The 25876-nt window shown below is 45.5% G+C and overlaps 1 protein-coding gene across 11 annotated transcripts in view; it reads right to left on the bottom strand.

Moving 5' to 3' along the window:
* Positions 1–25876, bottom strand: part of Magi1 (membrane associated guanylate kinase, WW and PDZ domain containing 1) — a 620496-nt gene that overhangs the window by 20804 nt on the left and 573816 nt on the right. For 9 of the 11 annotated variants that reach the window (XM_045135552.1, XM_045135550.1, XM_045135551.1 and 6 more), the window contains 4 exons: positions 18613–18644; positions 8176–8392; positions 3363–3446; positions 541–632 (listed from right to left, as the gene is read on the bottom strand). In XM_045135552.1, coding sequence (XP_044991487.1) covers positions 541–632; positions 3363–3446; positions 8176–8392; positions 18613–18644 — 425 coding nt within the window. The remainder of the gene's footprint in view (positions 1–540; positions 633–3362; positions 3447–8175; positions 8393–18612; positions 18645–25876) is intronic. The other 2 variants (XM_045135556.1, XM_045135558.1) reach the window with 1 other exon arrangement.

Genomic DNA, 25876 nt, shown 5'->3' with positions numbered 1-25876 from the left:
TATTGAAAGACTTTAGCATGGCACCTGGCACAGAGGAAATTCTCAGTAAGTAATGGGTAGTTTATTTCAAAGTAATCAAATAATACTTATCTTTATAGTTCTCCCATTCAAAGGAATCTGGTAATGGTGTACTAAACTTGTTCTAAAGTAAGTAAACTGAGGCTGTGGGTGAGGCTTCATGTCTATGCATCCTTGTTCAGGTCTTTCTTTCTCTACTTTCTTGAATGTCTAATGCTGCCTAAGGTGAGTCCTCTTTGTCTATAGCCTCGTCAAGACACAGAGCCCTCTATGTGCTGCAGAACTGGCCACACTAATCAGGCTTTGTGAAATGATGTCACCATTTTGAATTTTGTTTCCCTTCTCCTTAGTGGGGTCTCTGGCTCCAAAGACACAAGCACAAGGCATTGAGAGCACCACAAAGTGAGCCCAAGGCCCACACAGCTAAGGATAAAAGAGCCAGTGCTATATGTAGGTGGACTCCAACCATGCTTTGAAGTCTTAGCAAACAGCACTGGGCAGAGAAGTAGAAGAAAGACTCACAGGCTCTCCTGGCTCATTTCCACCCAGAATCCTAAATCCAAATCCCGTCTCTTTCCTCCAGAGGAAAATGTCTTGCTCCTGGTAATCTGGAACTGCAGAGAGAGGAGGAGGAGAGATGATTTTGCTGAAAAGGGGGTCATGTCTCTAAGATGGACCAACTCTGAAGACATGGACACACACAGATGACAGAATGGAGGGACCTGGATGGGGACACAGCAGACAATACTGGGCACAAGTAAAAACGGAACAGTCACTCTGCCCTGTGGTTCTCTACAAGATCGTCACTGTCTGACAAGTCCATACCACCAAGACCAGCACAGTCAGGAGCCAGCTCTGGCCTCTGCCCTCAGCAGACCAGGTGCATGAGAGTCACCACATGCTGCACCACAGAACGGGCACCCCGAATAGAGACCGTGCTATGTGAGAGCCATCTCTGAGCACCAGCCGCCTCCATGGATCTAGGTGTTCCATTAAGTGACATGATATATATCAAGTAGAAGATGGAGAAAGATGGCTTGGGTTAAAGAGGGTTTGTAACTAAATTTCAAGTCATTTTCTTATTCCCTACAATAACTGAGACCAGCAATACCAATAATTTGATATTGTAGATCATTTTTGTTCCACTCCATTCCTCTCAAGGGATGGGATGGAGCTCAAAAGCGGAGGACTTTTCTAACATTCATTGGACCTTGGGTTTGATCCATAAAACCCACAACAAAACAACTCTGGTATCTGCAAATACAAAGTTTAATATGTTTTCAATACTATTATCAAATAGTAGTCTGATTTCTATATTCTTAGGATCAAGTGTACACAGAGAAATTCTAAATTAACCATACTTCATTAAGGTGACATACTTTTCCTTAACTTGCCTATGATATTTAAACATTATAAGTATCCACTTAGTATCAAATAACTTGATATTTTGCATTTAACATTTGGTAATGGTTTAGTACTTTAAAATAAAAATCTCATATTTAAAAAGTAATTTCCATAAGAAAATGCTTCTCACTCATAAAATATACCACACTCTGTTACTTCAACATGTTAATAAAAAGGGTTATTTTCATTTAATTCTTATTTAATATTTTAATATATAGTCTATAAAGTAACATGGCTTTTATTTCAGGAAAACAAGTAAAATTTAGTTACAGTTAATTCTGAAGGAGGCTCAAAAATACCATTCTACCTACTTCCTAGTTTGCTTGATTACTTGCATTTGGGAACCAAGGAGTGTGTAGGCTGAAATTTTACTCTTGCTTCTCCAGCTTTATCCAATGGGATAAGGAAGAAGGTGGCTATTTAGATAGCACTGAGAAAGAGGTGTGCTTTACTGAGATACCTATAACCTAGGCTGTGTGGAGAGGGAACAGATCAAGGAGGAAATGAGATGAAGAGGTTTGTACAAATTCAGAGGATTTTAACTTGATAATGTGCTCGAGCTGCCTTAATCCTGGGATGTTAAGTGGGTGCTTCTCATCCAGGCCTCTTTAAACTGTCATTGCTGGAGCTAATATCCGAAATCCCAGGGAACATGGGACTCCCGGAGGGAAGACTAGAAACTGATGTCGCTTGATCACTCACGCCAAGATAACGATGTTTTCCTCTGTCGGAGTGGCTGGGTAAAGAGTATTTGCTGTAATTGTCTCACTGAAATAACAAATTTGGTTCACCCAAACTGGAGAAATAACCCTGCTAGATACTGGGCTTTTTGGCCAGCAGCGGGTTGCTGGTGGAGTCTATGTGAGGTTTTTCCATGGGCAAAAGGGCCTCTGTAAAGACTTTCAGCCCAGACCTTTTTTTTTTCTCAGCACCAACAAACACAGGAACATTTGTCCACCCAACAGGGACACCAAAATGTCACACGTTTCTGCCTGATGTTGCACATTTAGGTGATAGCTACCAAGGTATGGAGAGGTGTGGCAAAGAAAGGCTTGTCACATTATTAGTTCCCTGGGGGGACGGGGACAGGCCTTTGCTTCTTTTTAAGAATCAAGAGGAAAATGGTAAATTTATATACAGTTTCCTCTTTAAAGAAAGATGCCCAATGACACTTAGGATGGTAAAGACAGCAACAATGAGGACCACAGACACATGCATCAACACAGGCACTGCAAGGAAAGTCTCCTGACGCCATAATACTGATAGGTTGTTCTGTCCCCCAACTAAATGCCATTCACCCACACAGATATTGCCTTTGGTGGTGAATCGTTGCTGACATGTATTAAGGAATTCAAAAATCCCTCTCATCTGATACCACTTATTCATATAAGAAAACTTAAGGTTCTAAATTATTTTCCCCACCACCCTCCAGGTAGGCAGGGTTACATTTTTAGAAAGCATCTGGATGGGACCATTTCTCTGACATTCCTATTACATTATTATTTTTTTATTATAACCCTTTCAGTGACGGTATTCTTAATGGAGCCGAGAAAAGCTTATCCAGTTATCTTCATCTTTAAATCCTCAAGCAGGAAACCATCTTAGTGGTTAATCTCCTTTGGAAAATGTCAGCGATAAGGTCATCAAAAGACTTTCCCTGATGGCAAGAATGGAGACACCAGGTCCTGGTGTCTCCAGTGTCAGAGACACACGGTAAGTTCACAGACTTGACCAAAGCATGCATATCACTTCTTAGTCTCATCTTGTCTCTGGCTCCTGTTCAGCCAGGATGAGCCTAAAAGCCCTTCTCAGGGCACTTTTATCTTCCCTCACTTTTCTGAACTTCTTCCTGACCCACCGCCCCCCCTCCCCCCCACGGATGGGAACATCAAATGGGATGGATGATAATGAAGCAATGCAAGGTTGCGGCAGGTCCTTACTCTGACATTCTCCAAAATTCGTGGAATTGATTTCTCGCTCTCTTTCACCCTTGCTCAATCCAGATGCAGGCGAAGGTGACGTGGCTGGAATATTAATTTCACAATTTTGCAGAGCTCAATGTATGTTCTTTCTCTTCATTCATTTTAATTTCATTACGATTGATAAGGGATATACAATTCAGCTTTCACAATAAAGGTCATAGCTGCTACAGGACTCCAGTTTGAGCCTGTTTTTCACTTTCTTTCCTTTTTTCATGGTATTTTACTTGTCAGTAAGATAGAATTTGTAATTGAACCATTGAGAATTTCCTGTGATTTACTTTACCATCTTAAACTCTGTATTTAACTGGATGCCAAAGCACACATTCTTGAACAACCTTGCTTGAGTCGTGTCATGGACTACAAAAGGTTTATCTAAAACCTCGTTGCTGTTTGAGAAAAAGTACTTATATGCTACAACATTTATTTAAGAGGGTATCAAGTTTCTTATAGAATCCATTCTTACACTAACTCCTGTCCTGATATATTCTGAGCAGTTCCAAGTAGAATGAATTTATACATGGCCCTGGTCTAAAATCTGAACCCACACAAGGTCTTTAAACACACCATGATAAGACAGCTCAGTCCCCAGTGTCAAACATGAAAGCATGAGTCTCAAACCAGAACAGGCTTATAATGCTGGCTAAGGTGACAGCTTTGACAGCCATCTTTCCAAGCTGTATTGAAACAGGAGAATAAATCTCAGATGACAAGCTTTAGGGTTTGTTTCACAGTAAACACTGCTGGATGTGAGCCGATCACCCTAAACATTTCCTAAAAAGACCACATTGTGACATTTTAAAGACATGGGTCCAGTTGGTATGTTATCTGGAGACAATACAAAACAGGCAACATAGCTTTTAAAGGACTTCAATGGTTGTCTTTGTTTTTAATTAAACATTAAAACCCATCAAAGGGACTCATTAACACATCTGTAATTGGGAACTGATGCACTCTGACGCTGCGGTTTGGGCAGACGGCCGTATTAAGAAGATGGTGTTCTGCAAGTCACCAAGCTCATGTAAAGGAAGGTGACCAAAAATATGCTCATTTCACGGTGGCCCTGACCATTGTTCAGCTCAATAAAGGGAAAAGATACCCTTCACATAAAGGGTGGGGGGGTCCTAAGGTATAACTAACATGCTCTTACTTCACCATTCTTGTCTGCCCCCGATATCCTGCTATGGTACTTGACCACTTTATTATAAAGGGATGGGCAGGGAGTTCCACCGATTAAGGTGACACGTACGTTTCTTATATTGTTGTTCTTAAAAGACAAGAGATAAAACAACCCAGAAGTTGAATTGAGATAAAGCAAAACATGACTCAAAGACAGAAGTGACACAGGTCCCTCCGTGGGTGCTGTGAGAAGAAGGCAGCCTGGGGCAGAGACGAATGCTGACCACAGCTAGGCGGGCGCCTCGTTCTTCTCATGAGTTTGCACAGAGGAGGAAAGTCATGAGGGTCTTAGCATCCATGGGGGTGCTACCATCACTCGATTACAGAGCCTCCAATCACAGAGAGAAACCAACTCCCACTTAGGATGCTGCATTCGATTACTTCCAGGTGACAGGGAATTAAAGATCAGAACAGAAACCATCCCGGACATTTCAGTCTGACTGCCACCTGAGCCACATCAATGCTGTCAGCAGCTGGTTACTGCCAGGCTGCCTGACAAAAACGTTCTTAAAAGTTGAATGAAATATCCAAATCCCAAGAAATATTACTGCCATCAAGCTAAAAACGACTCTACTGTTGAACGGACACATGAAAAGTGTCCTGTCATCCCAGAAGGGCCACCAGCACGTGAGAGTGCAATTTATCTTATTACAAGAAGATGCGCACACGGAAAACTCAATCATAAATGTGTATTGTATCGAAGACAGTGGGAACATGGTCAATAGTACAACCATTCAATAGCTCCTGAAGTTGGGCCATTGACTGGAGGAGCTGTGGTGGTCAGACAGAGATGTGATGGAATAATAAACATTTCCAGGGGTGGGGAGATGTCTTGGTGGTTTAAGGCACTAGCTTGCAAAGCCTGATGGCTTGGGTTTCATTCCCCAGAACACACAAGCCAGATGCACGAGGCACATGCATGTGGAGTTTGTTTTATAGTGGCAGGAGTCCCTGGCATGCCTATTCCCTCTCTTTCTCATTCTGCTTGAAAATAAATAAGAATACTTTCAAAAACAGGGCTGGAAAGATTGCTTAGTGGTTAAGGTGCTTGCTTTAGAAGCCTAAGGACCCAGATTGATTCCCTAGGACCCACGTAAGTCAGACGCACAAGGTGGTGCATGCACCTGGAGTTTGTTTGCAGTGTCTAGAGGCCGTGGAATGCCCATTCTCTTTCTCTCCTAAATAAATAAATAAGAAAAGAAAAAGGAAAATGCTTAAAAAAATTTTAAACCAGAAGCATTACCCAGGATTTTCATGTGAAATCATGATGGGAAGTTACTACGTTTACTTCAGGTGGACATCCCTAATCAGAACATGAGCAATGCCGCAGAGCCTTGAACAACATGATCCACAAGTGGATAGCTCCATCCATAAACCTTCCTTCCATGGGATAAAATCGTTAGAAATACTGTCTACTAACATGACCTTTAGGCTAAGTCTAGAAGAAAAAATAAGTGCATTTGAAACTTGGACTTGGGTCTCATGTCCAGGATAGCACACTGTGCATAAGCAAATGTTTCAACATCTGAAATAAGGAAAACATTCTGATGCGCTTCTTCTGGTTCAAAGCATCTCAGACAAGAGATGCTCACCTTGTCCTCGCATGTCCCTCACAGATGGGGATTCCAGAAGGAACCTTGTCCCTCCAGCCTGGCCTGGAGCACTTTGGTGGCATCTTCAGTCAGGGGACTAAATAAATCCTTTTGCAAATTAGCTGGTGTTGATCAGCACAGTGAGGCCTCCATCAGGCTAGGCCACTTAAAGGCACACTGAGGGGAGAGGGGAGGGGCCTCTGGGTGAATTTTGACAGTTGATAATCAAGCAGGGAAGCTCTCCACGCTGGAGTTGCTCACAAGGGTGTGTTCGGCTTTCCCTCCTAGGCCTCACTCTCCTTTCTCAGAGTCAGAGCAGTTGAAGTCCTCCACCACACCCTTTAGATAGCAAAGGAACTCTGTATAGCCAAGTCGGGGTGCTAAGTGAATGGAAGTGGTTCCCTAGCCCCTCAACACACCTCTATGAGGTTCTGCCTGAGAGGTGGCCACAGCTGTGACTAGGAAGAAAACCCATGCTGAGGGGCCTGGTCAAGCAACATTCTTCCCTCTCCCAGGATCTCTGGTGGTCTTTCACAGGATGTCTTCCCTCCCAACATGCTCTGCCACATCCTATGCCAAGAAAAGGAAAAGGCAGGGCAAGCACTTCTTACATGATGCCCCTGACAGGCCACACTCAGGAGAGAATGTGACAGTAACATTCTTTGAAAGGCCAACTTCCACGCCAAAATCTCGAGCACCTCAGACCCTCTCACAGGTGGGTGACTGACTCCTGCTTATGGTGAACAGTCTTTGTAAACCAGACAGACAGAAGTGAACTATGAAGGCGATGTTGGATTGAGAAGAGTCCAAAAGAAGTTCCCAAGTACTATTTCCCCAGTTCATTCTCATAAAAAAAGGGTAAGATCAAAGCACCCACTTCACTGGGCCTGTATTGCATGCCTTTGGTCCTAGCACTCAGGAAGGTGAGGTAGGGGGTCACCGTGAATTTGAGCCCAGCCTGGGGCTACAGAGTAAGTTCTAGGTCCGCTTGGGCTAGATTGAGACTCTGCCTCAAACAACAAAGCACAGCGCAGCCTGGTGGTGCAGGCCTTTAATTCGAGCACTAGAGGCAGAAGTCGGAGGATCACTGTGGGTTCACGGCCACCCTGAGACTGCACAGTGAATTTCAGCCTGGACTAGAGGAAGACCCTACCTTGAAAAACCTACATATAATACACACACACACACACACACACACACACACACACACACACACACATGCCAAACAGTATACCCTTAACCAAAGTATAAGTAATGAATCCACAATTATCTTACGTTGTTTGACTTTTTTCATTCTGAGGTAAAAGTATTGAAGTAGATGGATAAAACTAAATTAAAAAATTAGGGCTGGAGAGATGGCTTAGTGGTTAAGCGCTTGCCTGTGAAGCCTAAGGACCCCGGTTTGAGGCTCGGTTCCCCAGGTCCCACGTTAGCCAGATGCACAAGGGGGCGCACGCGTCTGGAGTTCGTTTGCAGAGGCTGGAAGCCCTGGCGCGCCCATTCTCTCTCTCCCTCTATCTGTCTTTCTCTCTGTGTCTGTCGCTCTCAAATAAATAAATAAATAAATAAATAAAATTAAAAAAAAAATTAGCAGTATTTTTAAAAACCACAGACCACTGAGAAAGCATTTAATCTTTTCTCATTAGCCCTGCAGCCACACTTATGTTTCGTTGTATGTCAGGGGAGCATCACATGACAGTAGCTCAGAGCACCCCACAATCTTCAGTCATCGAAGACTTAATGAGATCACAGCTCTTACCCATCACTCCTTTAAAATGAAGAGAAAAAGACCTCCATTTTCACCCAGGCTGTCTGCTTCCATGCCTTCATCAACTGGGTGCACCATGGAGAATCCATAGATTCCATTTGCCCTCAAGGAATACTAGCCTCCCTTGCTCATTTACCATCATCTCCTTGACCCCCTGAACCTCTTTTTTGATTTTCAACCAGAGGAAACTGGAGCGCCAGAGGGGCTTGGGAACAGGAACCTGGGTGTTACTCACGTCGGTTTTCATACATGCTCCTGGACTGGGCCCAGATTTTAAAAGGATCTGGTTTTTTCTGCCCAGAGCTGTCAGGCTGGTCGGGAGTGGGGGCCTCTGTGGGTGGGAACTCCGGGAGGCCCTGCGTGCTGTGACTCGGGGATGCCGTGTGCAGGCTCCGGTGGCTGGAAACGCTGTGCTGGGAGCTGTTCTGGCTGTCTTTCCTCTCCAGGGGTTGCTGCAGGAAAGCAAACAAGAGGGCCAACAAGAGGTGATTACTGCTGCTTCTCAGAGTGGGTGTGTCCCTCGGCCTGCCTTCCTTCAGCATTCACACACACACACACACACACACACACACACACACACACACACCAACAATGCTCTGGCTCCATCCTCAAGTGACTGGCAGACAGACAGAGAGGCAGGCCAGACAGAACGACATAACCACAACTCACACTCACTAGGTGGTAATGGGAGACAGAACCAATTTCCATGGGAGGATTTGGCTGAGACACTGGGCTTGCTGATGCATCAGTCTTGACACCATCATCTCTTGAAAAAACTTATGTGCCACGCAACACGACCAGTGGTTCAGCTGTAAGTCTGTAACACCCACAAGAAAAGCAATCCGAGCTAAAAACGCTCCTTGAGCTCCATATGTCGCATCTTTTAATAATAAAATACCTGACTGCTGACACCAGTGAGAACATCAGGAAACCACGCCTCGAGTTCGAGCGCTCTGTGGCACTGGTGCTTCTATGCAGATGAGTAACGATCATCTGGACAACTTCTTTCATCATTCCTAGCAAGTTAAACTGTAGGCACTGCTGTGGCAGTAAGATCACGCATGTGTTACCCGGTAGGGGTCGGCCTTCGTAAACTTGCAACTCCGTACCAGTTCAAGTACTATTCAAAGGGGACTCCAGTTACCTTCAATTGAATAATCACATTAAAGCCAGTTCAGCGAACTTGTATTTTACGATATGCTCTCTGAATGGTGATAGAGCAAGACCGAGCAGAAGGCAAATTATGGCAATGGTTCCATCCATTCAAATACAATGCTGTAATTGCGCCGCATTCCTAACAGACACTGCGCCACTATTACATGCCTACGAGCATTGTAAGGAATCAGGGGACAGGAAGTCAGGAAGTGGGGTTCTCCATCCTTTCTCAAGGAACCTGTGAGGCTATGCTAAGATCTTGGACATTGAATAGCTCAGTCAAGAGATAGACTAGCCTAGAATTTGTCCACTGGTTGTCGTCATCAACTTTTAACTCCCTGTTTTCTCCCCAGACATCCTCCATCTTCCATTTCCCAACAGAAGCGAGCGTCCACAACCTTTTCCATTTTATTTTCTGGTACCTCTAAGTCTCTCCTTCTGGTCCTTGCTCTGAGGTGGAATTTTTCTGAAGAAAGCCCAAAGAAGAATAAAGATTTGATTTGCTCTAACTACTAGACACAATGACTACAGGTTTAGGAGACGTTTCAATGTGAGGATCATACTCTAAGCTTGGTAGAACTATGAGAAACTTCATGCATGCATATTCAAGTGGATGGCCTGCTCTGGCAAGAATACCGGGAAAACCCACTGATCAACACCTGATCACAGCTCTGCCCTAGTTTTCTTTTGGAGCACTGAGCTCCATGCTAGGTGGATCAGCAGTTCAGAAAGGTGACATCCGGACCGGCGCCTTCTCAGGTCCTTTGTGAAGTTGGCTCTCTAAGCTCAGTCTGACTCCTGCCTTGGGAAGCAGTACCTGGCCCGTCACCTCCTGTGTGGTATGTTGAAGATTCTAAGGTTGAAAACAGCCCCCATTCTCTTTTAGATAGACATAGAAACTCATTTTTCTCTTCTGTAAGATCTCATGAGGCTTTTAACTATAAATTATGCACTGCGCTAGCCTGTGGCTGGTATAAGCAGCAGTTCTTAGAAAATAATGAAATCCTATGTGTTTCCCCCATTTAGTTTTATACTTTCCTGTATTGCTTATTGTTTCATATTTACAATATGATGTAAATATGAAATATATATATATATATATATATATGTATATATATACACACACACATAAATATACTGGGAACATTTTATAAGTAAGAAAAAAATGAAAATTATTTTAATTTTGAAATGAACTTTGGTAACCAGAATTAATAGGGACTATAACTTTTGTTCCCATTAAAGGATGGATATTGTAAATGCAGGAACAAATAATTCAGTAAATTCAGAGTTTGTCATGAGAGATGCATATTCTCTTCAAACGGACACTCTTGATCTGTTTCTTAAATAAATGGTAAATGCTGGATTGTAGGGTGAGCCCATCACTAGTGAGTCTGTTTCACAGCTGAAGTCGGTCTCTGATCTGAGAAGCTCCGATCTCTACATCAAGGCCGCTCACCCCCAGGTTACCTATGTTCCTGTGTTTGTTCTGTGGGTAAATTTGCAGAGTCTATCCCAATGGTTTATTAGGCTTTTGCCTCTGGAAAGTTGATTTGAAGCTCTTCTAATTGATCCTTTTTCTGAACTAGAGAAGAAGAAAAAAATCTCTCTGGTAGCCCTGTTCCACTGAAAGAATCTGATCCAAGTCCTGGATGAGAGATGCAGAAAATGCCTTCCATTGGTTTGATTTGGAAATGTCCTCCCACAAGTCCATGAGTTTGAGCACTTGGTCCCCAGCAGGTGAGGCTGTTTTGGGAGGCTGTGGAACCTTGAAACCCTTGGGTTTAGCTAGCAGAAGTGGGTTGGCTTGGGGTGGGCCTTAAAGGTGATACTGCCTTCTGGTACCTGCCTGAGCTCTCTGAAAATTTCCATTTCAACAGATGTGACCAGTTGTCTCAGGTTCCCCGTGACACAAACTGAACTGCTTCCTACCACCACGCCTTGATGGAGTGAAATCCCCCAAGTCTGAGCCCAAACCAACCTTTCTCTCATTGGCTGCTTGTGTCAGGCATCATGTCACACCAGTGAGAGGTCAAGACATACACACACCCTTCCGCGGACACGCCAGGTTCAGCATGATGTCATTTTTTACAGCCCTGTCAGCAAGCCATCTCTGACAGGGAGCTCTTAGGTCACTTAAATTTAAGGAGGGAGCTGGGTGTGGCCATGAAGAGGGTATGCAAATGATGTCTACTGCAAACACTTGGGCCATTTTTCAAATGTAACAGCCTTTATCATGTCCCCAATCAATGACTCATTTAGATCCCATCTAATACAAAATGACAGCTACAATCTGGAATAAGGATGCAAAAGTGCTTTCAGTCAACCCATACCTCTCAGTCCCTTTTAAATGCCATGTAACTTTGCCCCTCAATTTAGAAAATAACAGTCAGGGCACATCCTGAAAACGGGCTCCAGAAAGAAACTGCCCATTACTCCCGGACTTCCCTAATGGCATCCTAATGGGCTCCACGCACAGCAACACGGAAGCCTTCTGGATTTTCACCTTGGCAAGACTGGAGTCTGCAGTGTGTTTACTTTAAAAATCAATCACAAAGGGCTGGAGAGATGGCTTAGTGGTTAAGCGCCTGCCCATGAAGTCTAAGGACCCCGGTTCGAGGCTAGATTCCCCAATACCCATGTAAGCCAGAGGCACAAGGTGGCACATGCATTTGGAGTTTGTCTGCAGTGATTGGAAGCCCTTGCAAACCCATATATTCTCTCTCTCTGCACTATTTATCTCCCTCTCTCAAATAAATAAATAAATAAAAATATTTTTTTTTAATCAATCACAAAACACCCTTGATTTGAGATGCATTCTATGATGAGGGTCTTAATTGTGCTCTGAGTTTTCTGTAGGGAGTGTGTGTGTGTGTGTGTACGTGTGTAAATTGAAGATAAGGTCTTTTGGTTCCTTACAGCACACAATTGCTCAAAGGAAACATGACCTCTATTGAGCTCCCAAATTAAAGTCGGTTGGTATCCCTTTTCTGAGCTCTCTCCCAAGAGACTTGCGCATGAGAAGGTAAGTTCACTTCTTAGCTGGAGAGAACACATGATGAAATTTACATCAAATGGGATTGTCATTTTCTTGATTATCTTTTTAGTTTTGCATGTGCCTTTTTTGGCATGGGTGGAGGGAGATAGGACCTTACTATATATCCCAGAATGGGCTCAAACTCTGGACTGTTCTCCCTATGTCTCCCAAAGGCTGAAGTTACAGATATGGGCTACCATCTCAAGTTCTCTATGTGAGAGGCCAGCCTGAAGGCAAGTAGCTACCAAGCTATGTCTTCAGAGCTGTTGAGGGCAGCCACGGTTGCTAAGAACATGGGTGGGAGGACACAGATAGGCTCCTTCTGCAGTGATCACCTGACATGCACTTGGTCACTTTGCCAACAAACACACATTGATAATCTGCTCTGTGCCAGACAGCAAGTGATACAAGGAAGAGATAAGAAGGAGATGCTACCTGGCTGTCGGTAATTTGTATCTGAGGATGTGTTGGATGTATGTGAATGCATTTGGGTAGGTGGAGAGCAATTAAATATTTATAACACACTAAAAACAATATCCTGTGATGTCCTTTAGGATAGATAGTTCCATTAATGGGTAGAGCCTGTTCTAAGTTCCAGGGCAAAAGAGAGCTTGGGTTGCTTGAGGAACAGAACAGCCAGCACAGGACAGGGAGGGGAGGGTTTTTTTTTTGTTTTAAATGAAATTGGAGGGCAAAAAGTACGGATGTCTTATGTGGGTTGGTTTTATTCTTATGTAAAGAGGAGGGACCCATTCATGTATTTAAAATAGAGATGTACCTAGAGTTGGCACATTTCCACAAAGTTGGAGCTGCCTTCCGGTAAGGAAATAGATGCACAGAAAGGAAGCAAGGTCAGTCTGAGGGTTACTGTTGCATCCATCTGAGGGGCCTGAGGTGACTTCTCCCGGCCAGTGGCCGTGCTGGAGAGGCACTGCTCACAGGATAAAGGGGAGAGAGGAAGAGGGCGCCTCAGTAAGAAAGTATCTACCCACTTCCAAGCTAGTCAGTGGTTGGGACAGAAGTCACCCAGGCCAATGGCTGACAATGCTGGAAGCAAGACTTTCATTTCAAGTCTCGAATTTCAGTCAACTTGGGAGAGAGAAATGGGCTTAAGTTTTAAAAGTTCTTGGCCATATGTTGCCCATGAAGTTGTACCACCTTGTAAAATAAAACTGTGCCCATCTTCCTAAAATGAGTGATTCTCATACTACTGACTGTCATGTTGGGAAATTGGGAAGAAGCAATGGTTTTTACATATGGGAAAAAATTTATTTCATCAGTATTTCATAGACTGATCTGGAAAATGGAGGTCCTTATAACATGAACTGAAAATAATCTGCTGAGAAGAGCAAATGAATGCAGATAGCACTTAGGGCCTTACATGATGAAAAGAATTCATGTGGCTTGAAAATGACAAATTGATCCATTTTAAAGCGAAATTACTTGCAGTTCAGTTATCTGCCAAAGCCCAAGGCCTCTGCAGCGATTTGCATGGACCACAGGAAACACTCCAAGTGTTGATGAGGTATAATGCCAATGTCATTAAAGGTTGTGACAAGTCAGAGGCTCAAGTCCAAGTCAAAGCCCAGGATGGTTCTTTCTTTCATCACTTGTGGGTCAAACTTGAAAGGAAGGAGAAGGCAGCTAGCAGAGGAGAAGGAGAGCCCTGACTGTATGGGAAAATGAGATTTGGTCCACACCAGATGTAAGAAATGTAGCCAAATGGTGAGTTGTTGATCAGTAGGTCCCTGAGGCCCTCCAAACAATATAGGCGGTGCCTGTATTGCCAGTGCTGTTGGCTGCACACCAGAATCCACATTCTTCCATTGTAAGACACCGAGAAGTGGAGATGGAATTGAGCTAGCTGTCCCGCTGTTAGAAAGTAGTGTGTCGGCGGCTGAGAAGAAGCCATCGACAGTCTTAACCAGCAGTGGGCCCTGCGAGCTGTACAACCAGCCAGCCAGTCGAGATGCGCGCACTTGTGCAACGTTGGCATGACGTGTTATGGGGGTTATCAAGTGCTCTCTGACTAGATTTGAGGCCTATTCCACAAGAGGGAATCTTTGTCTTAGTGAAAACCTAATAAAAAGCCTAGGGATGGGAAGGTCACAGATCCTAGGGGAGGAAGTTACTAGAGTTGTTCGGCTAACTATGTCTGTTGTGCCTGTCCAACTGCCCTCTAAATATTCACGCTTATGCCATGGATGAGCGCTGATCCCACCTACAGTCACAGCATCTTCTTTTTGCAGCTGTCAGGGACAACCCGGGTGACTCAGAGCTCATCACAGTGCTGAGGATGAGTGACTGCTGAGTGCTCAGAACCACGTAAGCGCTCTCGAAGACTCTGGGAACACTGCAGAAGTGGGGACAGGAAGATTCTAAGGGCCAGAGAATGGGGAGGAGTGCTGTGGAACACTGCCTCCTGGACACAAAGTGAATGCAGCGTTCATGAATGCACAGCACCCGTCATTATGTACACAGTGCCCGCGTAATAATGGGTCCATCAGCACTTTGTCATTCTCACTCCTTCTGCAAGCTGCATAAGGAAACACTGATGAGCTCTGACTGTGCTGGCCTTGGGGAAGAGAAGAAAGGAAGGGAAAGCTAGAGTGTCAGAGAGGCAGATTCCAGAGGACACGGTGCAACTCAGGTAGAGGTCACTCCACGTACACGTCATCCAGGATGGCCTCACATCTCTCCCTCCCATCGTAAGAGCTAAGTTTTCAAAAAATTTTCTTTAACATCCTTTGCAGGGAAAAGGGACAGAGGTCAGGGGAAAACAAACATTTTATCAATGCCCTTGTGCCATGTTTACTATAGAGAGGTCGAAAAGATCACCTTGCTACCTATACCAGAACTTTGGGTGAGGGGTTGTAATCTACTAACCCAGAGGATTTGTCACTATGCATTCTTTTATTTGTCAATAACAGCCAAGAAAATAATTGATTTCACATGCTGCCCTTACTGCCAGTTAACTCCATAGAATTTCATACCTCAGAGCCAGAGAGATGTCTCAATGGTTAAGACGCTTGCCTGCAAAGCCTAATGACCTAGGTTCCATTCCCCAGGACCCACATAAAGCCACATGCAGAAGGTGGTGGTGCATAGATCTGGAGTTCTCTGCAGTGGCTAGAGGCCCTGGCACACCCATTTTCTCTCTCTGTGCATGTGTGTCTCTCTCTCTCTCTCTCTGCTTGCAAACAAATTAAAAAAAAATAATTTCACAGCTCAGTCAGAATATCTTATTCCATCTCAGATCATGGCCTTGTATGAACACTTAACCTACGTCATCGCCAATGACAGCTGAATGCTTTTCATAATGTGTTCTCTTGGTTCTTGAAAACGTGTTAGTTTCCGAAAGCACATGCTTGCCAGACTTTAATGCCCATGAAGGGAGAGTCTAGACAGGTCTCCCTGTGGCGGGTTGACTGTCTCTCCTCAGTTCCATGAGGCTGGGAGTATACTCTGCTTTATTTCTCACTGAAGGGCCACAGAGGGCTTGGCACACAGGAGATACCCCAGCATCTACTTATTTTTTCCAGTGCCTCACACTGGGCACCATACTTAGTAGGCTCTGAATGGTAGCTTTCTACATAAAGGGATGAATAGATGGGTGGGCAAGTGGATGAAAAATGAACATATAGATGGACAATTAGATTCACAACGGATGGATAGGTGAAGAAACATTTTAAAAGAGGAGAAAGGAGAATGCAGAACACGAACTAGCAGGAAAACCCACGTGGATATAATTTTGGGTTTGGTGTAAAATTTAGAGTTTTACATTCCCAGACATAATATCTCTGTATGTGATTTAAACTAACAGTAGACGTTTTAAGTGTCTAGTCAGGATGAGTAAGTTGGACCACAGAGAGGTCTAAAACCTGATTTTAAAAACATGTCTTATTTTGGTCTCTGCCACTTGGCAGAAAAATCCCTGATGTTAAGTGAACCCAGTTACTAATCAAACTTTACTAAGACACTGCCATTGTCCACAAGGAGTACAGATGCCATAAGCGCAGTATGTAAGCTACATCTAGCAGGTGACACGACCTACTAGAAGGGACACTGGGGACTATCCCGGAGGCGGAGCAGTTCTGAAGTCCTAAGCCATCCTGTTCGGATAAGAACAACGACCTGATTATTGGAAACATTAAACAAGAAGAAGCATGGGCGCACAAAGGAGCTGTCAATCACGTGATGAGGTCATACATGTCCAAACACCAGGAAAAAAAAAAAAATCAAACTAATAAAAAAAAAACGTAGAAACCTGTGTTCAAACATCCACAGAGCTGCCATGGAATCTATGTGAATCACAACCCAGGCACAAATGGTGTGCTTTTAATTATGAGTAGGTGACACCACCTGTCACCGTCTGAGAGGTTACCAGGACGCCAGCCTCCCGAGGCTGTCCTGTGAGTGCGCCCAAGTCCTCTCCTGTTTCTTGGGCAGGACATCACCCACACTCACACAGCGGGAGAGGAAACAGCTTTTCTGTCCCCCGGTACCAACCCCTGCTGACTGCAGATGTCAACTATGCTCTACTGCCAACAGCAGCCCCCAAACTGTGCTCGGCAGCAGCTGACGTGTGCCAGCAATGCCATGCACGGCACCACCCCTGTCCTGGTGCACACAAGCCCCGAGCTGGGGGCTGCTTCTCCAGCCCAGCAGCACACCACCCGCTTAGCCTGAGGTAATTAAAAGCCAGCTGACTCTGGGCAAAGCAGTCAAGACAGAGAGCTCCCCTCCCCCGCCCTGCCCCGGGAAAGCAGTCCTGGGACTGGGCCTGCTGGTTACTAACGACACGGGATCTTGCAAAATCAACTGTCAGAAGGAATATCTTAAGTGACTTGGCAAACGCAGACTCGGAAGACCCCATGAGTGTGAAGTGTGCCAAGTGAGTTCACCCATCGACACAGCATAGCCGCGGTGGGGAGAAAGAGGGGAGCCTGTGCTAACAGGCTCCTGGGGCACATTCCAGATGCTCTGTTTGTCCAGAGGCTGCATGCGTTTCTGAGGATGACCTGGGGATGGGGAGGCACGCAGATGCGCATGCACCCACTTCGGCGTGCCTGTGACTGCAATGTGGGCACCAACCAGTGCTTTCCTGCCTGGGTATTAACGCACACTGACAGGAACAGCAGCCCTGGAGTCAGCGTTCCAATTGCCACCAGGCTCTGTGCCCCCAGAACCCTGTCAGTCCTTCCAGGTCTCTCCTTCCGGAGAACTTGGGAGCTAGGCTGCAGAACACAGGGAGCTCCCCTCTCTCATCTCCCTGATAAACTTCGGTCTCTTTTGCTCTCTTGGAGACAGGTGGCTGGAATCCAGCTGCAGGGCCTGAGGCTGTGAAGTTTTAAAGGCCCCTCCCACTGCCCCCCCTCCCGATGGCACGAAGCTGCAAGTTTTCCTTCCCCAAATCTTCAAAGCCACAAGGGAGACCCCCATCCTCATGTTAGCAACTTGGGGAACCTCTTTTATGCAGATCAGTCTTACAGGCAACCGGGCCCCCAGATTTTGAGGTAAATTTTTGTTGATGCCCCAAGAGCAAAAGCTCACACCACCCAGCAAGAAAACAAACACACACACACACACACACACACTCACAAAAATACCAAAAAAACCACAAAAAAACAAAAAAAAAATTACCAAACCAAACCAAACCCACAGCCTCTGGAGCTATTAGCTAACATGTCAAGTAGGTAATGCATCTTCAAGGAAACCAGATGAGAAAGGACAGCAAAACATTGATTTTTTTTTTTTTAAAGGAATCCTGTACCTGCAGCATAATGCTGCTAAACCGAGCTAAACAACAAAGGCATTACCACAGCAAGGAAACGTCTTATTTTCAGTGCTGGGCAGTGGACATCGCTTCTGAACCTGAGTATAGACAGATGGATATACATATATATATCCACATGTACAGATACACGTACACAGACACACACACACACGCACATGCACACGCACACACACACAGGCATGGCATTTCTTCTGTAAACCTGTAGGCTTTTGAGTTGGTGAATAATTCACCGTTCCGTGCACGAGACAGCGCAGGGGGAGAATGTATAGCTGTGTGAATGAACGGCAGTGAACACCAGTTGACAGCAATACCAGGGCGGGCAGGTGGGGTCTTTCCTCTTTCCAAAGGAAACAATAGCATTTGTAATCAAGTTATAACAGCTAAGAAACTCACCCATCTGAAGGAGAGTTGGGATGCATTTGTACAGAAAAGACGCCAAACATGCATTTTTTTTTCTTCCAATTCTACTCCCGCAGCCTATCCACACGGTTAAAAGACAAGCCCGGATCTCAGTGCTATCAAACAGATCCCTAGAACTTAATAAAGGGAGCCCTCGCTCCTGTCTTCCCCATCTTGTCTGAAACACATTTAATCAGCTGAAGCCAGAGCGAGTACCCTCCCACTGCCGGAGTCCCCCCTTCCCTCCCCCACCCCAACAAAGCACCAAGTAAGTGACAAGTGCTTACCGACTTTGGGCTCTTCTTTGGAACTGGCAGTCCTGGAAAAAACAAAGCAACAAGGGGTGGGGGAGAGGAGACACCGTTAGCATATAAACATTACCTTTTTCTTAAAGAACAGTCCCCAGGTGTTTCACGGCCACCTAGCCATCGGCAGAGTTATGTCAGGTTCCTCCCCGCATCCAGGTTACCAGGCTGTTCATATCGAATGAAAGCGGACGGAGGGAGGAGGAGGGCAAGAGGCAGCAGATCTGTCTGCATTAGCTACGCTGCCTGGTACTGCTGCAGCAGCCTGGAGGCTGGGCGAAGAGATGCACAGACCTCAGCGGCCTGGGAAATTGAACACTTGGACAGAATCTCAAATGTTCTCCTGGATTAAGAGGGACTTAAGTTACAATTAAGTCCAGGATATTTCCTTTGCTCACGATCCACTTGTCAGTGGCAGCGGACCAATCAGGACCGAGGAAGGGGTATATATTTAGTTTCAAAGGAGTACATGGTTAAAATTATTTTTTTTTCCTTTTCTGTCTCCCACCCCCCCCCACACCCTTCCCTGCCCTGCTTTTCAGGAGAGGAAATGCCTTCCTTTCTTGGATGAGCACAACCTTAAAACAAAGACGATTGCTCTTTTGCCTGCAGAGGACAACTGAGGAGCACAAGTATAAGTTTTGGTCCAGAGTCCCCTCCCGGTCAGCAGCACACGTCTCGATACCTGCCAGTCATGCAAGCAGTTTCTTAGTCAGCTCACGGGGAGACCTGGCACTTGGACTTGCCTCCACAGGGAAAGCATGCCATGTGGGAGGGGCCAGGAAGAACTCACCAAGCAGAGTGAGAAAATCATGGAGAAAGAAAAGGACATGGGAGACAAAGGTGGCCACTGACCCCAGCTAGCCCAGTCCTTAGTGGGAGGGCTTGGGCTGGGAGGGACCAGTGAGCAATCTCGTCCCTTCCGGGAAAGTGAGGAGCACTAGGGTAGGCTTCTGAGGAGTTGTCCCCGCGAGGGTGGGAAAGAGAGGTGAGAAGGGAAAACAAGCACACTGGTGTTGGAAAAGTCATCATCTCCCCAAGCCGCCTCCCTTTGTCCTTTATTTCTCGGCTGAGCAGGGGTTAGGCTGCGAGATGAGGAAGCCATCTGCACGAAGTGCCCAGGGTACACTTGGCACGTGGTGATTCGGCACAGCGGCGCAGCGCGGTCTTGCACGTGATTCTGATGGAGCTGTAAGCGTGACGGTTTCAACTCTTTGGGCAGTCACTTGTCAAACCCTGGGCTACGCTAAGTCAGTGCACACGACAGCAGGCAACGGAAGTGGGTGAGGAAGGAGGAAGCCACCCAGAAGAGCAACGCTAACGTGCCCATCACAAGTGAGGCATGGCAAGAATCACGGGTCCTCAGAGGCACTAGGGACACTCTGGGGCCAGGCGCCTCACATCACCCAAATGAGGTCACCATGGTCTGGCAGACTGGCTCTCAGATTTCAGAAGGCTGAAGGGGACAGGGCACCTGGTTGCAAATGCACAATCCCTGTCTCCATCGCTGAGGGAGCCAGACACCACGGCACCGAGATTTCCCAGGGATTGTGAGACAAGGGGTCTCCTGAGGACCACATGACATGAAAGCCAAGTGCACCTCAGAGAAAGAATCACTTTTTCTGGGCCGGGAAGATGGCTCAGCAGTTAATGGTGCCTGCCTGCAAAGCCTGATGGCTGGGTTCAGTCCCCCAGAACACATGTAAAGCCAGATGCACAAAGTAGTGCATGCATCTGGAGTTCGTCTGCAGTGGCAAGAGATCCATTCTCATTCTCTCTCTCCTTGCAAATATAAATACTAATAAATAAATAAAATTTTAAGCAAAAAGGAGCCACGGAGTGGGAAGGAGTATCCTGAGGCACTGTCCCTTCCACAGAGACAAAAAGTGCAGTCATGACCCCACAATGAACACCACTAACCCACCCTGAGGAGGGACCTCAGTGGAATGGGGGAGGGGAGAGATGAGAGAAGAGTATAACCTGACGGGAATATGGCCAATATGGAGTATGTTCACACTGTAAAGTTCATAATAAAAAGACCAAAAAATATGCTAGTCTTTTAAGTCAGCCTGACAGGCATGTCACTTTAGAGCCCTTTACACCTTAGTTTCTCCATTGATAAATGAAAATAGCAAGATGCACGCACATCACAGACTGTCAAGATGGTGAACGACAGCAGACATTAGCAATCGCAGTGTCCTGTGCTTCTCCCTGCTTGGCTAACCCGTCACTCAGGGAGGAAGTGAGCAGGTTAGTCTAACCAGAGAAGACCGGGAGCTGGACAAATTCACAGAACATAAGTTTAGGAGAAAGATTTCACCTATATTTTATTCATTTACTTGAGAGAGAGAGAGAGAATGGGCATGCCAGGACCCTCCAGTGGCATATGCCACCTTGTGCATCTGGCTTACATGGTTACAGGGAGTCAAACCTGGGTCCTTAGGCTTTGCAGGCAAGCTCCTTCACCACTAAAGCTCATCCCCTTTTCAGCCCTGTGGCATGCTTTGTAGGCTGGTGACCCCATGGTTTATTTAGAAATTGCAGTGGTTTCCCGTGTTTTGTTGTATCAGAATGCTCCTTGTGCCTTCTTGTGAATGTTCCTCAAAGGTGTGTGTGAGTGCTTCTCTATGACAGAGAATGCAAAGGGTCCATTATCTTGTGTATAAAGATCTTAAGAGGGTTTTCAGATAAAAACACGAACTTCTTCCAAAGAATAATGCCCAGTGAGATGCCATAACAGTTGGGAGTAGCACGAGACAGGTGTTAAACACAAGAATATTTGTAGTTTCACCTTCCATGACTGTCCCCACCAAACTGGTAACAGGGCACTGCTATTGGTTAGGGGACAGGCCACACATCAGCTTTACTTAAAATTCTTTTTCAAGTCTATCAGATTCCATCTCACTGAAGCAACAATATAGTCCATTTCTAAATAAATACTAGCTAGCTAATGGTCTTTCCAACTGTTAGCCATACAAAAAAAAACAACCAGCCTAAACAATATGGGGGTAACCAATAAGTTTGTTTTCTCTAGGAAGTAGACCATGAAATATTCTAAAAAGTCGAGCTAAACTGTCACAAGTTGCATTTTGAAACAAATAAGGACATCTTTTTTTTTTTTTGGTTTTGGTTTTGGTTTTTCAAGGCAGGGTCTCACTCTAGCTCAGGTTGATCCCGAGTGCTGGGGTTTAAGGTGTACACCACTACATCTGGCTAGTACATCTTTTCTTTTAAAAATACTTGAGAGGAAGATGGAAAGGGAGAGAGAGAGAGAAAGACAGGGTGAACCAGAACATCCTTCCACTGCAAATGAGCTCCCAAAACATGCAGCACTTTGTGTATCTGGCTTTACATGGGTACTGAGGAATCAAACCTGGACCATTGGGCTTTGTAAACAAGTGCCTTCACCACTGAGCCATCTCTTCAACCCAAGAACATCTTTTCTGAAAGGAGGCATTGGTCCCCTGTGCAAATGAGTGGCTGAAACCTTCATTTTTAAAAAGCCACACCTTTTACAGGAGACCAAAGTGGGTCATGACCACACATTAATATTTAAGTAGTCAAAATCAAGAGACTCCACTTGATGGCCCTTAAAAAAAGAAGAAATCAAAGATTTGTTTTAGACCCATGCAGTCATTAAATCTTAAAATCTAATAAATATGAATGCTGGAACAAACTTCTTCCTTATTACAATTTATAATTTGTTTTAGAAAAAAACCGATTCAAAAGGACTGACAACAGCTTGGAGGCCCACAGTGAATGCTCCAAGGGTCAGTTGTGGAGAATTCTCCCCACGCTAGCAAGCCCGCGTGCAGCAGCTCTTCAGTCCTGGACGGACCCAGGAGGCAGGCAGTCCCCCTCTGTGCTGCATCCCCCAGGCTCCTCCTGGGTCAGCGAGGCAGGAGGAGGGCTGGGCGCTGTCAATCACATCACACACGACACAGGAGCCACAAGGACACACACAGCACCGATCCTAAGGGCTCATCTGCTCCACTCGGGCAGTTTTCCAAAGAGGCCAGAGAAAGCCCTCATGGGCGGCACCATCTGCTCTTAGCACCCCAACAGCAACAAATGCTACTTCCGAGAGTTCCCTGAAAACTTTTACAGAGATGCTTGGGTCCAAGGTGTGAGTCTGAGTGTGATTTCCACCGTGAGAAAGGCCTGAGACCTGAATTACTAAGGTCCCCGTGAGCGAGGTGTCCCTCCTGACCAACCAAATGGACGAGTCCCTGCAGGGAAGGCGGGCAAGGACTTTCCCAAGGGGCACTTCTCACACAGCTGAGTGGAAGATTCGTCTAGGTTGAAGTTTTATAATGTCTGTGCAAAGAGCCAAGAAGAAATTCAAAATATGACAGACTGGGTAGACATTTGCAAACAGAGACTAGGTGGTTATGCAGGGAATCATCATTTTTCGGCTCACAGGTGGCTCTACTGTCTATTTAGATTTCTTCTGTAACAAGAAAAGCGTCATTTAACCATGAATGTACATATACACACAGATACCACAGTAAACAGAAGTTTAGACTGCCTTCTATTTTAGTATATTTTAAAAACAGTTTATTTATTTGAGAGAGAGGAGAGGGAGGGGGAGAGGGAGGGAGAGAGGGAAAGAGGGGGAGAGGGAGAGAGAGGGGGAGAGGGAAAGAGGGAGAGAGAGGGAAAGAGGGAGAGAGAGGGAGGGAGGGAAGGAGAGAGAGAAGAAGAAAGCGAGGGAGAGGAAGAGAGGGAGAGGGGGAGACAAGGAAAGAGAGAGCGAGGGAGGAAGACAGAGAGAGGGAGGGAGAATGGGCACGCCAGGGCCTCCAGCCACTGCAAAGGAACTCCAGATGCATGAGCCACCTTGTCTATCTGGCTTGCATGGGCTCTGGGGAATTGAATCTGGTTCCTTTGGCTTTACAGGCAAATGTCTTAACTGCTAAACCATCTCTACAGCCCCATACTGCCTTTCAAATTAAAACAAATGTAGCACATTTCACAACACTTTTATGGCACTTTAAAAATCTCTAGGGTCATAATTGACCTCCACACCTTCCAAGAGTTGCTTATTTTCTCCCAGATGAAATAGACACATAACTTTTTTCCATTTCTTAAAAACAGTACTAAAGATCAAATCCAGGACTCTATGCATGCCAAGCCAATGCCATAACCATTGGGCGATATCCACAACACTTGTTTTTATTATTTTTTTAGGTAGGTGTTTGCTATATAGCTCAAGCCAGCCTCAAACTGATAGTCTTCCTGCTTCAGCCCAGGAGCAATAGGAATGCGGAGAGCACCGCCATGCCAGGCTGATACACGGGGTTTCAAATCACCCTGTTTAGACAACCATTTGTGCTTGTCCTGCTGACAAAATGGAAATGGTAAAGAGTTAGGAGAGTGCCCCTAAGGGATGTGGGCGGTTGAGTGGGAAACAGTCACTACACCTCAGGCAGAGATGAATGAGAACGAGGCGGTGGGAGGAAGGACTTCTCTGAATGTGCCCTTGAAGGCAAGGAGGTTGCCAGCCAACTTCACAAGGTGACCCAGTGAAGAAGAACTTGGCAAAGGGCTTTGAAAGGGTGAGTGCTCGAGTCCCTGTGATGTACAAAGTTGAGATTAACAAATAATAAAGGTGAACTGTGTCACTGATTTGTAGGTCCCCCAACCCCCGTGGTTTCCATTCTTCACATTGGGTCTCCAGAGTTGACCATTTTAATGTAAGCACTTTGGTTTTCTTGAAGAATTCCAAAAATTCCAGGTCATTGACACATATGCCGCTTGCACAACACAGAGCTCCTCACAGAGTTTTGAAAAGCAGCATGCTGTTTAGCAAGTGCTGGGGGAGGGGCAAGGGCTGGGGAGATGGCACCTGCACCTGGAGTTCGTCCGCAGGGGCAGGAGGCCTTGGTGTGCCCATTCTCATTTATGCTCTGTCTCTCTCTTCTCGCAAGTAGATAGATTTAAGAAGCTAAAGGACTAGAGCTGAGTCAGGCAGTAGGTGCACAAGGCGCAAGCGCTGTGGACGCCCTGAGAGGGAGAGAGGCCAGGTGTGAGACTCAGTTTCCTGAGACAAGCCTCTAAGAGAATTCTGGCTGGTCTCCGATAGGAAAGAGGATAAGCAACTCCTAAGCACATTTTTACCTCAGATCCTGCATGGACTTCTCTGTTAATCTTATCAGTGCATGAGCCGAAATGCAAAAAGGAAGAATTACACCTAACATTAATTCCGTAAGCTGAACACTAGGAGTCTGAACTAAGGGGAAAATCAATCAGGAGAGAAAACTTCATAGTCCAACACAGCATTATTTAAAGATAAACATTTGGAAGATAAAAGAACAGATGCACAGAGTAAATGTATGCTGAAAGACGAAACACTTACCAACCCATCAAAGCGAATGCAAGAACACGTAGTGAGTGGAGAAAGGGGCACTGGTGTAAGTCAGGAGAACAGGGCAAGAAGCAGTCGTGGAACATATGTAATGTTGAAAGGTAGACATGGATACAGGTTAACACACATGCCAAGCGCCCAAGGATAAAGAAAATGTGTTAAGATAGGATTTCCCAACATAAGATGAATGGGTAATTGGTATCTTTACTTTTTGAATTTTCGCCATTTAAAGAAAAATTACTAGAATTTGCTCTAAAGATGTATCTGATATTCTGACATTAAGATGTGGCACTATCATGCTGGGATGCATGTGGCCCTTGGTTACAGAGTGAATATTCCTGTTCTAGCACTTGCTCAGCTCAAGATGACTAATCAAGTATCTACGCTATTAAAATACTGGGTCCTAGCCGTAACTGAAAATAGGATAAAAGGATGTTGGAGGCTCCTTTAAGCAAAACTACACAGAAGCACACAATTTTACATATGACCTGCAAGCTCCATTAATGGCCCCCAAATACCCATTCTTTGGGGCCCCTGTAGTCGTCAGGTTAGAAAAGCCTCTCTGGGGCTGGAGAGATGGCTCAGCAGTTGCTTGCAAAGTGTGACAGCCCAGCTTTGATTCCCCAGTGCCCACGTAAAGCTAGATGCACAAAGGATTTCGTGTAGCTGAAGTTTGTTTGCAGTGGCAGGGGGCGCTGGTGTGTCAATACTTTGTCTCTCTCAAATAAATAAATTTAGAAAAAAGAAAAGAAAAAGGAGAGAGAGAAAAACCGTTCCAAGCACATGGTTACAGTGTGAGCAGTAACTGCTGAGGTGAGATTCCGTTACGGTTTCACCTTCAATATGGGTAGCACGTAGAAGACACCATCTCTGCTCACA

The sequence above is a fragment of the Jaculus jaculus genome, chromosome 16, assembly GCF_020740685.1.
Source record: "Jaculus jaculus isolate mJacJac1 chromosome 16, mJacJac1.mat.Y.cur, whole genome shotgun sequence".
In the NCBI taxonomy this organism is placed as follows: Eukaryota; Metazoa; Chordata; class Mammalia; order Rodentia; family Dipodidae; genus Jaculus; species Jaculus jaculus.
This window is presented reverse-complemented; position numbering and strand designations above follow the sequence as displayed.